At 38.1% G+C, this 17,243-nt stretch overlaps 1 protein-coding gene across 1 annotated transcript in view; it reads left to right on the top strand.

Moving 5' to 3' along the window:
• The first annotated feature begins 1,320 nt into the window (after window positions 1–1,320).
• LAMA2 (laminin subunit alpha 2) overlaps window positions 1,321–17,243 on the top strand; it is a 338,729-nt gene continuing 322,806 nt past the window's right edge. Inside the window, exon 1 of the mRNA XM_066180303.1 lies at window positions 1,321–1,411. Within this exon, the coding sequence (XP_066036400.1) occupies window positions 1,321–1,411 (91 nt within the window). The remainder of the gene's footprint in view (window positions 1,412–17,243) is intronic.

Below are 17,243 nucleotides of genomic sequence, written 5' to 3'. Positions count from 1 at the left end.
AGAAGTACAGAAGACCACACATACGTCATTTTTTTGCAAGAGGACTTGAGTATTTTCCATTGACTTCCAGAAGACAAATGGCCGAGTCATACAAGAGCATTCTAGTTGCTGTACTGTGCTGGCAAAGCAGTTTCCCAAAGGCAATGGAAGCAATGAGTGTCCAGTAACAGGACTCCCAGAAGCAGAGTTCAGGCCATTTTGGGGGAGAAACCTCAGAAGAGAGGTTTTGTGACAGCCTAAGCGCATCAGAAGAGAAAGAACGAGTCTGCTTGGAGCGGGATGACAAGGGAGAGCAACAAATTGGCTGTGTGGCAGGATGCAACAGTCATCAATTGTTTGGTTTGGAGTGACAGGCAAATTTACCAATAGAAAATGCTGTGGTTTGAGAGTTGAAATAGACACTGTACCAAACGCAAGTTTATTTCCACTGTTGGCTACAGCAACGAGCAGACACTGAAGTATTTATGTTGGGAAATACATAGAAATGCTTAATCTTTATGTGACTTAAAAGGGAAGCTCAAATTGAAGACTTGTGAAAATGACCATCCAAGTCTGAACTGGGCTGCCGGCACAATCTTCATTTTATGCCACAGATACAGTGTGAATTGAGCCCCGCTCACTAACAGTCCATGATGTCCTTTCTCAGTGCGCTCCACACACAGGTTGTGAGCCTCGCTGTTCCATGATGAAACCTGTTCTTTATGGACTTTTTAAAAGAAGAACTATGCAATAGTTTTTAATCCACATTTTTATTTTAGTGCGAGGTTAATTTTTCCTTTATGCAGCAATATGGATTTTTTTCCCTGTCATACCTGGCTAGCGCTGACATACTACTTCCAGCCACGGCAGGAAAAATGCACTTGACTCCGTCGCAATCCTCGTTTCCCAAGGGCCTTCTCAGAGAGCTATTTTCCTTCCCCCGCCCCAGCACAGGTATTTTTTTCCTCAGTCGGACAACCCGACAGAGGCTAATTTAAATGGGCGAGCGCACTTCCAGGTGGGAACGCTTCCCGGCTCCGGGGAGCGCCCGGCGGGCAGGCACGTGCCTCGCGCCTCGTGCCCGCCCGGCGCCTGAGGGGCGCTGCCGGGGCGCGGGGCTGGGGGCTCCTGCCGGCCCCTGGCTGTCCCCCGGGCCCGCTCGCTCCTCTCCTCGGCGGCCCGCGGAGCCGCGGCGGGGCGGGGAGTGTGTGCGGGGGGGCAGGGGTGTGTCCTGCCCTCCTGCTCCCTGCCCGGGGCACAGGGGTCTCCTCTCCTCTCCCGGCGGCTGCGGCTCACTCGGCTGGCCGTCCCGCGGCGGGACGGGTCGGCTGCCCGGGAGCCATGGCTCGGGAAAGTTTGCCGCTGCTCCTGCTGCTGGCGGCGCTCGGCAGCCGGGGCCAGTCGCCGTCGCCGCCGCCGCCGCCGCAAAGAGGTACAGGGGAGCGGGGAGCCCGCGCCTCGCCCGCCCGGCCGGGACCGCGGAGGGGGAGGCGACCTCGCCGCCAGCTCGGGAGTCCTTGTGACGGGAGGGATGAGGGGACAGGGACCGAGCGTGACAAGTGACCCCCAGCCTGCAGAGAGGGGACTCGGCCGCCCGCTCCACCGCTGGTACCTCGGCGGCCGGGCCGAGGAGGGGCTGCTGCGGGAGCTGCGCTGCGGCACCGGCACATCCCGCCTCCCGCCGCAATTCCCCGTGCCTCACACGCGCTTTATGACCCGGTTCGGAACAGCGCAGATGGGCAGCGCTGTGACTGGACGCGCAGGGGGAAATCATGTAGGAGAGGGACCGCTGGAGGACGTGACCCGGTCCCCGGAGCCTCGCACAAGCGTTACGGGCTGATCTGCTGGCATCCCTCCTCCAGCCGGCATTTGCCCGTCTGCTGGCATCTCTGTGACAGGGGAAGCTTGATAGGCTCTGTTGAAACACGTGTGGGCTGCCTGGACTGCTTTTTAGTTCAGGTGGCAATTTGATGCACTTAGCCCGTCACAAGCTTTTCTCGGTGTTAAAAACTAACCACGGCTGGAGAGTGAACAGAATCAGTTGTATACCGGATGGATAGTAAATGTCTTCGATATACCATTATCATGCATTTTACAGTGTTTAGGTGTGTTGGCACTACAAGGGGTTTTTTTTTGTTTGCTTTTTCAGTTAGTGTTCTGTGGAAAGATCAAAAAGGGTGTTGGACAGATATGGGAGAAATAAGCTTTAGTCAATTTTTCAGCTCTCATAGGAAATCCTTAAAACCATTTTCAGCCCACAATATTCCTTCTGGTGCTTACATTTGTGCTCTTTAACATTTTTAGCCTTGCTGAAATGAATTCAGTTAGAAAATACTGTGGGTGTGTCAAAATAAAATTAATTCAAGCCCCTGGATTAACAGCTGTCTTTCTTTGACTCTGATGTCACATGGTAGGGTGAACATTATGGATTAGGAATTTTTACAGTTTAGGGTTTACTTTGGAAAACATGATGCACTGACATTTCATGAGACAAAGTCTCAAGCAGCTGACTCCTTAATATGAATTTTACTGTGTGAGAATAAATGCCAGTTGTTCGAGTGTCTGTGTAGATAAAAACTCATCCAGAATTAGACTGTTTTTAGATAATGACTTACTGGTAAACATTGAAGACTGGGATTTTAAAAGTAGATCATTTAAAATACAGTACATAATGTATTTTATTTTTGCTGATTTTTCTTTTTTTTTCCTAATTAATTTTTTTGGATACTATTGATGTGGTATTTCTTTTAGTATTCTCTCTCTCTGTCTCACCCACATACACACACTTCTAGAGAATGTCCTTTTGTTTATGCAGTATCATGATCAGTGAAGGGATATGCTAATTATTTCCCTTTTAAATTGGAAGTGGGTGTGTTTGGTGTTCATCTGCTGCATCACTGAAATTATAAGTGAGTTTTGGTAATTCAATGAGGAATCCTAGGACTTTTAATTAAATGTTAATGTGGTGATGGGACCTTCTAAACTTAACAGTTGAATTCAAGTCCTGGCCTGCCAAATTTTTATGCCATTTAGTGTCTTCTAAATTTCTTTTTAAGACCTGTTGCAGCTGCTAGGAGGTGCTAGCACTATGTAGATGTCACTGTGTTGCCCACTACAAGACGAAGCAGTAATAAACTCCTCTGTAATGCAAAAAGTTAGGAAAGTCTGACTTCACTGAAGTCCTGGGGGATTTTTAACATGTACAAGAATGTTACTGGACCTGTGGTTTATATCTTCAGACTTACAGCTTTTGTTTTTTGACTTAAATGTTATTTAGTGATAACCATAGCGTTGGATGCTAAGTATTGCTTACTAATTGTTAGCACCAGTTGGATGTCTCTGGACAAAATTATGTAACAGAGCTGCAATGCTTTGAAAAACAGTATTGGAGACATCACAATGAATTCCCATGTTGTTTTATAGAACAGAACAGTTCAAGAACATTTTGCACCTCAAAGATGGGAACAGTCTGTATTTCTTTTTTTTATTTCTGTTCTTGTGGTTAATTTGTTTTTTCCTTTCTAAACTGTTAGAAGACTTACTGTGGTCAGAAACCTGGAGTTAATTTCAAGCTGGTTTTATTTTTTTTTCTTTTTAGCTACACATATTGTCTGTTCTTTTGTTGTTAGAACACTAAATAGTCATGCAGAATTTCTGTCATGGTTTAACTCCAGCCACTGACCAAATACCACACAGCCCCTTACTAACTCCTTCAATAGCAGGACTGGGGAGAAAATCAGTTTGGTAAAAGCTAGAAAACTAATGGATTGATATAAAGGCAGTTTAATAGGTAAAGTATAAGCTGTGCAGGCAAACAAAGCAAAACAAGGAATTAATTCACTGCGTCCCATGGGCAGGCAGGTGTTCAACCATCCCCAGGAGAGTAGGGCCTCGTCACACATAACAGTTACTTGGGAAGACAAACACCATCATTCCAAACATCTCACACTTCCTCCTTCTTCCTCCCACTTTATATACTGAGCGTGATGTCATATGGTATGGGATAGCCTTCGGTTATTTGGGGTCATCTGTCCCAGCTGTGTCTTCTCCCAGTTTCCTATGCATCTCTGGCCTCTTCATGAGCGTGGCAGTACAAAAAGCAGAAAAAAGCCTTGGCTCTGTATGGCCTGCCAAGTAATAATAAAAACATGTCTTCATTATCATCACTGTGTTCTACACAAATCTAAAACACAGCCCTGTATGAGCCACTGTGAAGAAAATTAACTCTACCCAAGCCAAAACCAGTGCAATTTCTCAGAAAATGGAAGAATCAGAACCAGAAAGGCACGTACATTCTTACCTAAAGGTGTACATAACTTGCAGTTAAGGCAAACTGACCAAAGTGCTATGTAATGTTCCTTTGAATCTTGAACCTTGGTTCATCCTATTTGGTGTGGAATGGGAGGGAAACAAAATACTTTCTAAATAGTAATTTAGAAAGTAATATAAAATTTCTTTTGATCTTGAATTCATGTGTTTATGAAAGGATCTCAGTATCTGCTATGAGAGAGAATGGAAGCTATGTGTCTTTGAAAGGTGTGAATAGTAGGGACACGGCTGAGGAACATACACTGCACAGTAACCTAATCTGTAGTGTCAGCTGCTGACATCAGTGGAGATAATTAATGGAGTACAGGTGCTTTTAGCATGTCTGGAAGGAAGTGTAAGTTGACTCCAAGAGGTGATGTATATAGGATGCTTATAAAGTCAAAGTGAGATTTCTCACTTGAAAGAGAAATGGGGGGTGAGCATCAGCAGGATATGACTAGTGCCAGTCTGTTAGGCAGTGAATGGTGTCAGGCAGGTCAATATTTTTAAGTCTCTCTGTAGGTGTACATTTTTTAAGCAAGCTTCCAGAGGCTGTAGTTCAAAACCGTGTTCTCTGTGTTACGTCATTGCAACTAGGACTTACAAGATTTCTTCCCACATACAAACCTGTGTGTATGTTGAACCCTATACTCTGAAAAGTCAAGAGACAAGGCCAATAGGACATAAATTTAGTATTTCAGATCCTGAGAATGAAGAATGGTGTATAGACTTAAATTTTTCCTTTCCTGAGACAAAAAACACCTACCCCAAATGCTTTGTTTATGTAATCTGCTAAAGCAAAAGTCAAGTTTCCTCTTTCTTCATAGGGATTTCTTTGGAGTAAGGTCAATTTCAAAACTAACCAACACCACCCCACTCTAATCTTGTAATGGAGAGCATTTCCATCATGGCTGATGGCATTGAAACATTCAAAGTATTCTGCTGGCTGCATTTGGAGAGCAGAGCTTGTAAGAGATTTAGTTGGTAATTTTGCATTGTACTTTCCTGAGAAAACAAGGCTTAGGTTATTGTTTATCAGCTTGTTCTCACCTAAATAAATTTTGAGTCTGTTACCCAGTATCAGCAAATATAAAAACAATGCAGAAATCTTTAAGATATGATCACTGAAAATCAATGGCTATTTAAGAGAAAGAGTCCCAAAGTACTTTGTCTTCTCTAGAAAAAAAGGTAGAATTTGGCCATTATCTAATCCATTCAGTCCATGTAAGTCAACATGTGTAGTAGAACTCTGGCTTCAAAAATATGAAGGAGAACATATCCATTGTGGAGGGCTGACATCTTAGAATGTGTAAAAATCTGTGTATTTTTTTATTTTTTTTTTTTTTATAAATAGCTTACTTAATCAAGCTTCAGGATTTTTTAACAACAAGCCTTGTTCACTGAAGGTGTACTGCACTATAGTACATTCTGTGTGCTTCTTTTTCACAGTCTGTATGCTGTTAAATGTTTTGGCAGATAAATTTCTGGTGATCTGGAAGTTATGATTTCTGTTCCTTTATTATTTTTGTTATTTATATTTATGTGTACAAGACCATAATTAGTTCTAGCAACTCTTTTAGCAGTATTTACTGCTGCCTGATCAATAGGAATTAACCAGACCCAAAATGGTGGGAGATGCTGCTCTCAAAAATATGTTGTGATTGCTTTTAACTCTTTACATCAAAGCTGTTGTCCATGTCACTTTCTTATAGTTCAATAACTGGCTGAGAAAGTGAAAGCAGAGGGAATTAATGTGTGTTTAAGGTTTAGAATGTGAGAAATAGTGAAGGGCCAGCCTAAGGTATTAGAAATCGGTAGAATTGCCCAGACTGACAGGAGACATGAGTTTTTTGTGTACATGCTTTAACTAGAAATAACCACAGCCAAAGCAAATGAGATAGGTCTTTTACAAGAATGTGTGAATTTCTCCAAGCAACAAATAAGAACATAAGTTGGTAACTTTATATTTAACCTCCTTATTATTAATTTTTCCTCTGAGTTTTTTACATGAGTCATTCTTATTAGGCTTGAAATGCTAAAGTCAGAACAGTGGTTCTTTAACCTGTTCCAAAAATCCGCTTTAAAATAATACAGCAAACAATCATTTTTAATTAATTCAGGCTGGAGGAAGGAATCCACCCACACATGTTCTAATTTCTTATCCAGCTACTTGGACTGACAGTTTTTTGAGATTATCGTATTTTGGAATAACAGGCAGCATGAATTCCTGGTGCAGGGTGGATTTTTCTTTTCTTTTTGTTTTCTTTTTTTGCTACCCTCCTCCCGAAGTCCAGACTCCTCATATTTACAGGTCATGAATGCTGGTAGGAGACAAATACATGCAAATAGGAACCAGTGTGCATGCCTATCTCCTTTTCTTTCCCAGTTTTTTTTTCATTGATAATAACATCCTTAATTACTGGATATTTTTCTCCTAACCAAGAGTTTTGTCTAGAATATGTGAGCTCATATGTCACACACTAGCAACTCAAGCCACACTAGCAATCATACAGATCAAGTCTTGCTTACAGATGTAAAATACAGACCAAAATGTTATGTTTGTTAAACTTTATGTTTATTCCATCCATGTGTTTGAAATAGGAATAGGAATTCCTTGTGTTTGCCAATAAAGCTATTTCATGAGCTGGCTCCTGCTGATGACTACGTGTTATTCTCTTACGAGCTACTGTAGTTGATAGCCAATTCCTAGTTTCTGTTTTTGTGCACTTTTCATGTTTTCTTCAATCCAAAAAAATGTAGATAAGAGAAGTCCTGAAGAAAATGGGTTTTTTGCACCACTTGTGTACTGTGGGTAAGGTTGAGATTAGACTTCTTTTATGATTTATTTTATTAGAAAAATTATAAGATTTCCAGAAAAAAATAACTTGGATTTGTGTGATTTTTGTACTGACAAATAACAAAGGTCCCTTAGGATTCTTGCAACACTCAAAACAAATAACTGTTACTACTGACATTTTTTTTCAGCAGTTCAGTCTCCATTAGTTACACCTTAGAGTCACAAGGATTTTCATAGGACTCTTGCTCCCTGCCAGATTCCTTTAGCAGACATTATCTTTGAATCAGACCTTGTAATAACATTAGACTGTAAAGCAGCTGTAGCAGTATTATGCCAGGGAACTCTTGTGAAAGCTCAAGAAGAATAATGAACATTCCTGCAGAGTGGATTATCCAAATACCATTACAATGCCTTGTTCTGTCCCAGCTGATGTGTATGTACTACCATCATGATTCATGGATTTAGGATGCAATAAAAAAGAAAGTTACCTAAAAGTGAACAAAATAGTATATAAAATTTATTTTTATAGCTATATCAATTATTTTTTAATGGCAAATTACTATATCTTTTCATTGTTCACATACAATAAGTGAGGATGTTCTTTGAGGTCAATTAGAAAGAATTAGAAGAATACCTCTAAACATACTGTAATGTATTTCCCACTACTACAGGAAAATGGAGCAACACTGGGGATTGGCAATCAGGAGGTTAGAGGTGCAAGAAAAAGAAAGCAGAAGCCCTGTTTTTCTGCACACTTCCAGTGATAGTGAGAGTTGATTTAGGATTTAGTTTGGTTTTCTACATACACACCCACTTCTTAGAGGAGCCCTGAGAATTTTTGATTCCACTTTCACTCAGGCTCCCTTTAGGTTTTAATGGGAGATGCTGAATTTGGCAATTTATTACCCTCTTTATGCTAACTGGGCAATATCTTTTAATCCTGTTCCACAGAAATGTCTGGGTAATCTCTACTGTAAATAATTGCATTATATATATATAAACTTTGCTGGAGTTTATTCTGCACTGGGAATGCTGAACTACTGCTATACATTTGTCGCTGAATAACTTTTAGACTGGAAGAAGGAACAAATAGCATTATTTTTACATATCATTATGTTTCTAAATACGTGTGATAAAATACTGTGTGGCAGTGATAACTATTCTGTGCATTTTCTGAACACTTCTGCAGTGGTGATAATGTGAGTAGTCTGGATTCCTCTGAAAGCCCCAGAGCTTTATGGAACAAGGAGAAATCCGTGCCTTTCAAAGAGTACAAAGTAGCATGGTAAAAAATATAGGGCTTTTGAATTTGGTATGTGAAACCACCAGGAATAGAACAAGTATGTTTGTGCAAATCACAGAGCTGGTGATTGAGATGTGGTGCACTTGCACATTTAATTTGACTGTGTGAATTATGCATGAATTTTTGTCTTGTCAACAAATAGATGATTGTAGACCGCCACAAGTATATTTCTTAGATTTAACTATTTCATCCCTGTGGATGACTTTCTTAGTCAACTTTTATGACAATTGTTGCAACACCCCAATTGTGAATATAGGAATTCCAGCATGTAGTTCGTGGCATAAACCAGAGTACATTTCTCATTGGTTTTTGATTTTGGTACACTTGCAGATTATTTTGTATTAATCATTCCTTCTTAAAGATGAATGAGCCCTCACACAAAGAGATTTTCTTTACCTTGGGAAAAACACTTACACATTTAATTGAAAAATATATTTGTAATATGCACACTGAGTTATTCTCTTAAGCCCAATGTCTTTCTGCAGCTGGATACAGCCTTCTAAATTAGTTCCATTGTATTAAGGTTGTGTGTTGTGTAGACTTAGGGTCCGTAAGTGTCACTTTTGTATGCTTATGTAGTAAATATGAGAAATATTTTCTACATTCAGAGTAGGTGGGAAGCCTTTATATGTATGCCCTATAATCGTTGAGTATGCATGCAGCTTCAGCTTCTTGGCCCCACTGGAGCTTTGACATAGAAAGTAAGACAGTAATTTATCAGAAAAATTAATAGCTAAATGCTTGTATCAATTTCATAGCTTGCGAACTAGAGGAGAAAAAGTACTGAATCTGCCTGCCATATTGGTAGGAGTTATTTAAAAGTGACTTTGAAGCTCATAGTTTAATTGGTGAAAGGACTTTTGTGGCATATAAAAGTGATGGCGAAACCAACAATAACAATAATCATCATCCGCATCAAGAGCTTGAGTCAGTTCTTGGGGAAATGAGACACTGTCTCACAAGAATAAAGTGGAATTCAAGGTGTTAGACTGAGTCATTTGTCTTTCCATTAAGGATGAACCTTATCCTTTGTTCAGAGTTGGTACATTCATGATTTCAAATTTGGCTGTATTTCTTAGAGAATAATTTCTAAAGGATTCAATGGATACACCTCATTCTAATATGTTGGTTCTTCATGACTCTCACACATTTGAAGGCTGTTTGTACAGTACTTGGCTTCCACTTGCAATATATATTTCTCCCAAAATATCAATTTAAAACTTCTCTAATTCAGAGGTTTTTATGTGCCTACTTGTTCTTCTGCTGGTCTGCTTTTTGTCTGCACCTCAATTAAGTCCCATAATGTCACTCAAAATAATAAAATCATGTATGCCATAAGAGAGAGACCAGTGCTTGGTTTAGTATATTTGGACAGAGTGCAAAACTGTGTGTATAATTTTTTGCACAGCGTTTCTGTTTTTCATTATCTATAAATCTGGGTTTTATTTTAGTAATTTGTGACTTTTCATTTGAACACATAGCTAATAGATACATGTGAGATTACAGAAACATGTACAGCTTGTCAGTGCTCATTTTAAGAAACATCGAGGAACACAATGTACTTTTTGAGGGTAAAAATTTTGGAGGCAAGGCTATTTATGCCTATCTGTAAGAAGAAAAATAAAAATAATAAGTTATTCTGTGAGATTACTGCTAAGAAATTAAGCTTTTTGCTTCAGGAATTAACCTTTGCTGATATGAAACCTTGTCTTTATATTCCAGGCTCTTTGGGACTAAGATAGAAGTGCCATATAGGCAGAAGGTGGTATGGTCCTGGATAACATGTATAAAATAGTTAATGAGAAAAATCGTTCAGTTGATGAGCAAACTAATGAACAGTACAGAGTAATTTCTGATTGTGTTTAGCATTGTAGAAAACCTAGACAGATAATATCCTTGGGGTTTTGATCTAAACAGATACAGGAGGATGGAAAAGCTGATTTATGAAGTTATCAACTCTGAGTATAGGATTTTTTGTTAGCATGAAAATGTTTGTGAAATCAACTTTGATACAAATTAATTAAAGCTGAGGAGTGCTTTCAACTCAATAGCTATAGGAGAAATAGGTATATGAATTCAAGGCTTATTGAAGGTTGCAAAGAATTTGGCATGAAAATGCTGATAAAGTAATGGCATTATACAGTTAATTGTTGGAACAGGTTATATGAACAGCGTCATTAGAGGAGAAATAGAAGGCAACAAATATGATGCTCATATTTAAAAAGGCCTCCCATGGTAAACTTTTAACTGTAGAGTTAGAACTGAACAAAATTGTAGACATATTAATTATAGAATTAGTAAAGACATGGATAAATATGTTGTGTTGGCAAGATCCAGTGGGGTTTTTTTTGTATTATGGAGAAAAAAACTGTCAAAGAATGTGTATTAGACATATTGATAAGTGCTATAATAATAGACTTCGGTTTTCAGAAGAGCAGTTGAGAATATATCTGAATATCATAAACTATGATATCACAGAAAAAAAGGAAAGAACTCACATTATGGGAAAATTCATAAAGGTTTTGACAAGTTGTATACCTGTCTGGGATGGAGTTAGTCTTAAATTGAATTGATCGATGTGAACATTAGTTACATTGCAAGCTATTCAGCAATTTTTTTGTCATTCTTACAGTGGTCTGCTCTTCTTCACTTAACATGAGAGAATGCAGCATTCAGCTAAACAGAGCTCAGCTAGTTTCTTACCGTTATTAAAGATCCAGTAAGTAGCAAGTGTTCTGCCTTATCTAAGCTGCTATGGCTGATCATGAATTCCAGTTCTACAGTCATTTATAGAGCATCAGTTTTTATATGTATCTCACCATCTCTGTGGAAGATGCAATAATTTGTAGGCAGTCTGCTTCAAAAATGGTGAAATGTGTTGTGGCTTGGACATAGACTGTGCTTTAATCATCCACCTCACTTCTGTATATTTGTGAAACAAACTCGTTTCACATTTCTCATGCAAGAAATTCTCAATCTCACTTTTCCTTAATTTTATTTGTAAATATTTTCATGGAAAGACTCATGCCTGGAAACATTAAGAAGCACAACACAGAAAGTGTCACTGAATAGGCAGTTTGAATAAGTTTGGAAAAGTAAGGCTTAAATAGATTTGTAGTTTGTATAAATACAGGTTTGTGTAAGTTGTTGCAAAGTGGAAACAACTCTTGCTGTAACATGCATATTATGGACTTCAACTACTGCCTCTCTTCCTCTGCTTTACCAATCACAGAGTGACTTGGATTGGAAGAGACTTTTAAGATCATCTTGTTCCAATGCCTTTGCCATGGGAAGGGACACTGGACCAGGTTGCTCAATGCCCCATCCAGACTGAATTTGAACACTGACAGGGATATGGTATATCCACAACTTCTCAGACAACCTGTTCCAGTGCCTCACCATCCTCAGAGTAAAGGATTCCTTCTGTTTATCTAAACAGAATGTCTCCTCTTTGTTTGAACCCATTACTCCTTGTCCTGTCACTACATTTCCTGATGAAGAGTCCATCCCTGGCTTCCCTGTAGGCCCATTTCAGATCTTGGAAGGTTTCTCTGAGGTCTTCATGCAAGCTTCTCTACTCTAGGCTGAACAGCACTGATGTTGCTTGTGACAACAGTGTTTTCTTCCCAGTAACTGTTGCATGGGCTCAATCAGTTTTGTGCCAAAGAAGATGAGTGGCTGAGCAATGTGCGCCTAAGGTAACTTGATAGACCGCCATGGTAAAATATGCCTGTAGGAGCCTTTTTACTGCTCAGGTGCATGATGTTGCACAGGGTCCATAAAAGCTGAGCACTCTGTTAAGCTACTCTTGTCCTGTAGTGTAGTGTAGTTTCTGGGAATTAAAAGGAAATTTAGCTGAAAGATATGAAAATAAATACTTCCAATTTTCTGAAAATCCACTGATGAATGAATCCATTAATTGACCTAAGTATCTTTGTAATACATCATTTAGTTTTGAAGTGAGTCAACATTATTAAGACAATCTAAAATGAGTTGAAATTAGTTTCCTCAATCAGTTTAATAAACTCAAGTAATTATTAAATTTCGTGTTAAAAAGCTATTCTATTCTGCATAGCAGACCTTTAAATCACTTCTGGAATTAGTTAAAAAATTTACCATCTGTCTACAGTATGACAGTTCCTCTACAATTATTTCCTGGAAGTGAAATGGAACTTGTGTATTCCCTGTTAAACCAAATCCACAGAGAATCCAATGAAATAATTTCCTCTCAATCACTAACCTGGTTTTCCTTTATAGCTGTTAGTTGAAATATATGAGTAAAATTGTGTGATATGTACTCATTTAAGAGGAAAGTTACGTTTGTTTGAAATTACAGGGAAATTCTTACTGGCTTCCTCGTGGCAAGAATTCAACTCCAAATCATGGAAGAAGTATACAATATGGAACATAACATTCTGTTCTGTCTTTCTGTTCTCTCTTACTGTTCTGCTGAACGTATTTGCGTGCAAGCGATTTATTTCTACAATGTCTGGAAGAACAAGAGGAGCCAGAGAGTCCCAGGGGTGTCAGAAAGAATTGTTAAACTGAAGTATTAGCTGTAGTTGAAAACTAAGGAGTGAGTGGCTACACAGAGCTATTGAGAAGCATTTAGTGTTGCCTCCTGTTTAAGTGAGTCTGTTTCTATCTTCCTATCAGCTCCATTGAGTCTATGGCAGTACCTTAACAGTAAACAAAAGATTTAAGATAAAATAATCCTGGAAATGGTATGTAGGGGAAGTTCTTTAAAATTACAAATGCAGATCCATAGTAGACTCTTTTGTTAGGATTTCAGCTTATCTGTGTCAAATTTGAGATGTTTTCACTGTATCAGCTGGGCTGAAGAAACAGCTGTTCTAAGTCTGTGAGGATCAAAATATTGACATGTCATCATATGGTACTTCTGGAATCCCACTGTTCTGTTTCATAAACATTAATCACTCCTACATATGCACTTATGAGTGTATCTGTGTTTTATGAAAAACCTGAAAAAGAGTAATGCCAAACAGTAATATAATTCTTTATGTACAAATAATTCTTGTAATTTTTACCACTGCTAAGATACTTCACCAAAGGATTCAGCCTTTATTGGATAAAGTGTCTTAAGAAGTAAGCTCAAGGTTTTAGAGACTTATTCTAAAAGAATTCAGAATAATTTTTATTAACAGAGCTAATTGTATCTGACACCCTATTAGATTTTAAAGTGGATTTAATGTGTAAGAGTGTATTTAGTGTTATTGGACCTAAAGAGATTTTAAGATATGATACTTCTCATCCTTAGTTTCCACTAGGAAATATAATTAGCAGGAAAGTGAATTAGTATATTTGCTTTACGTTTATTTATTTGTTTTTAAATTGGCCAGCACACACAAGCTGTTTTCTTCATGAATATTTTTGTAGCTTTCTTCTTAAAAAAACCCTGAAATTTTAACCTATTTTATCTCTAGTTAATGGATGTTCTCTTTTACTGAAATCTTAACTAAATTTTTGTCCCTGGTGTGCTCTACTATGCATCAGAGAACTTAAGTTTCATCACAATGTATATTGCTCTACCTAAGATGTAACGTATATACTGTTTAGAATTACTGCATATTGCTGAGATGCATTAAAATTCCAACCAAATTAATTATCTAGGGCTTTCAGAATTTGGCAGCAATGTTGGGTAAATCTGTGGTTTTGATACTAGACTATGGGTCTAGGACTGAGATAAAGTGCAGGTAGTTTGAAGGAGACAGATGGCCCTCAGACATGACCTAGCAGTGGCAATAGAGACTGTAAGGAGAAACAAGTAAAGAGATTGTAGTTATTCTGAAGCACTTTGGTTTTTTAAAATAGGGTTCTTAAGAACATTCTTGACATGAGACAGATCATATTTCCCACCCTTGCAAGAAGCCTTTTTGTGTTCCAATATTATTGTTATACTTTATCCCCTTTGTCTGTGAAATGGTTTGAAAAACTTCCATTAAACTGAAATTTTTGTATCTGTCTAGAATAGCTGGAAGGTGAGCTAAGCTGTTCTTTCCACATTCATAAATGAGGTCTGTACACTGCTATTTAGATAAGTGCATTGTGCTTTTGATATAGTGGATGTATAATGGAATACTGAATTAATTTTAGTATTCTAGTAATATTAAATCTTGCAGGTTCATGTCTTCTGCCCACAAACTTGTCCTTGGATCTTGCAGCTTACTTGGTAAGGGTAAAACCCTGAAAGAGAAAGATGAGGTGCACACACCTTGAATAATTTGTTTGTGCGTCTGTCTTCAGCCCTAGAAAAAAGGCTCAAGAGGATTGTTTTAAAAGGCCTGGAAACAGAAGTAGTTCTCTTGGAAATATGTTGTAGTCTGAGGAAAAACATGCATTTGTGCATGAACCTTTGTCTTCCCAGACGTGTCAGGGTTGTTTTTTTGTTTGGTTTGTGGGTTTTTGTGGTGGTGTTTTTTTATTTTTTTTTAAATTTTTTTTTTTGCAAAGCAAGAGGCTCTGTTGTCAGAATGTACTTTTGAAAAATAGCAAGACTTCGGAAGTCAGATGCTCTGTGATACTGGATAAACTATTGTTGCATTCAGTTATTTGAAATGTGTGGTGAAGGATTGTTGTTTTCCTTAAAATCTGTAGTTAATCTCCTTGAGAGAATCTGGGGTCAGGTTTCCTTCCGAGATAGAAGTATTTCTGGAAACACTTCTGGCTGATGCATTTTAAGCAACGCATGCCATGATGCACTTTTTTTAATTTTTTTTTTTTTTATTTTTATTTTTTTTATTTTTTCACACATACTCTGTTACTCCAGTTCTGGTGAATATGGATGATTAGCCCCACATGTATCAGCTGAGCAGAAAAATAAGAACGTTGTGAATATTTGGTTTTAAAATGTGGTATTTGTGTTAAGGCGATTCTCAGTGGTGCAGAGAGAATGGTGAAACAGGCTGTAGAAGGAGTTGTGTAACTAAAGATACTGTCCTTCATTTAACAGTGGTATACTTTCAGTGTTCTTGTTCTATATGCTCAGTATGGGATTTTTGAAAATAATCCACTTATTGTTTTAGAGGAATGCTTAGTGTTTGCAGAGTCAGGTCCCAGAAGGACAAATAATGCATGAAAGATGCAGAAGTTTAGTGGTCTTCTAAATCAGGTCAGTGCCTATTTTTTTTGCCTTTGATTAAAAACTCTTGTAAACTTGATATTTGAACATCATAAATAGGAAGTTATAAATTTAAATAAAGGTTAAAAAATAATGCCCTGGATTTGCATCTGGATTTTGTTACCAGTCTTAGATTGCTGCCCAGAGCAACAACATGCCGCATGGGAAATCTGATAACGTTGTGAATCTTTCAACCTTATGCATTCTAATCTGAGTGTGGTTTCCTGTAGTATTGCTGATATGCCAGATAAAACAAGCTTGGATCCAAAATCAACCTCTGTTATAAATGGATGCTCTCTGTTACCCCTATTTGTCCTGTAATCTGCGATTAACTGTTCCCTATCACAAAAGGGAAAACATTATTATATTTAGATTTGTGTGTAGACTTGCTTCCAAATGGTAAGCAATTGCTGTTTACATGACTGTTTAGTTTAAGTGCAGTTATGTTTTATTTTATGTTACATTTAGGTGCACAAATACTTACATTCAAAGCAGCATCTTCAGGATAACCAACTGCTTTCATGTTTCTTCACTGGCTGTAAAACATTTCACCAAGGTGATGAAATTATCTTGACTTGGCTTCCTCAAAATATTTTAGTTGAAATTATGTACAATGACTTCAACTAAATTCTTCTTTAATTCTTAAGAAGAATTAAACTCCAACAGCAAAATTTATCATGAACAAATAAAATTAATTATTTTGCTCTTTCTTAGTGCTAACTGGAATTTATGAATAAAAATTCCAAGAGCTGGTCCCTTTCATTCCTTTTTCCCTGTCTGAGCAGACTTCCATCATATGTTCAGACATGAATTCCAAAATCCACATTTCCTAATTACACTGGGAGAGTTTTGGTGGTTTCATGCTCTAAAATATGTAGCATTACACAGTAGTTCCCTCCATTTCACTTAAGGATTTTCATATTTGTAAAGAAACAGGCATGTTTTGCTGCGTTCTTATGGTAGAAGTTTCTTAACATTGTATTCCACTAACTTTATATGGCATTTCAAGAACATAACCTAAAAAAGCTACCACAGAACCCCAAGCCACTGAGACATGAAGTGTTGGGGGAAGTATCTACACAAGTTAACATCAAGCATGTATCTTGATTAGGGAGATATTCTGTCAGTCGTTCACAGAGTTGTTTTACGTCATACAGAACTTCAGAGTACAAATTTGAGGTACTCTGATTTTTATTCTGGAGGAGACTTGCTCAGATTTAAATAGAGAGATTAACTGCCCCAAATTTAGGAGCTTTACTTTCTTGCCTTATACGCTGGTACTGTTAAAAAAAAGGGAGGTCATGAAGAGGGAGGTAATGTGATTGAACAGTGGATTATATAATTAGCAGTTGAGACCAATCAATACTAGATAGAAAGGCAAAGAAAGAATAGTAATGAGAAAAAAATACTGGTGAGGTTACAAAATACTCTTTGTGTTGAAAGACTGGACTAGACTAGTCTCCATAAATGACAAATGCTTCCTTTTGTTTTCTGGATCAAATTAATATTCAAGAATTCAGGAGAACAGGTTGAGTAAGAAGTGTGAAAATGCCTACTCCTTCCCTCTGGTTCTCAAGTAGTTTGAAATTTGGGCCGGTGTCCTAAGAGTTGAAAACCATGTATTTGAATCCTTTTGGACAGTTATGGATCAGTCTTTTCTGTACAGAAGCTATTTGGTTTGTTTCAAAAAATATATTTCTGATGCTTTATTAGTTGGG

The sequence above is a fragment of the Chamaea fasciata genome, unplaced genomic scaffold (assembly GCF_029207755.1).
Source record: "Chamaea fasciata isolate MVZ Bird 193981 ecotype frontalis unplaced genomic scaffold, bChaFas1.0.hap1 SCAF_3, whole genome shotgun sequence".
In the NCBI taxonomy this organism is placed as follows: domain Eukaryota; kingdom Metazoa; phylum Chordata; class Aves; order Passeriformes; family Sylviidae; genus Chamaea; species Chamaea fasciata.
The sequence above is the reverse complement of the archived record's forward strand: the minus strand, read 5'-3'. Positions and strand labels throughout refer to the sequence as shown.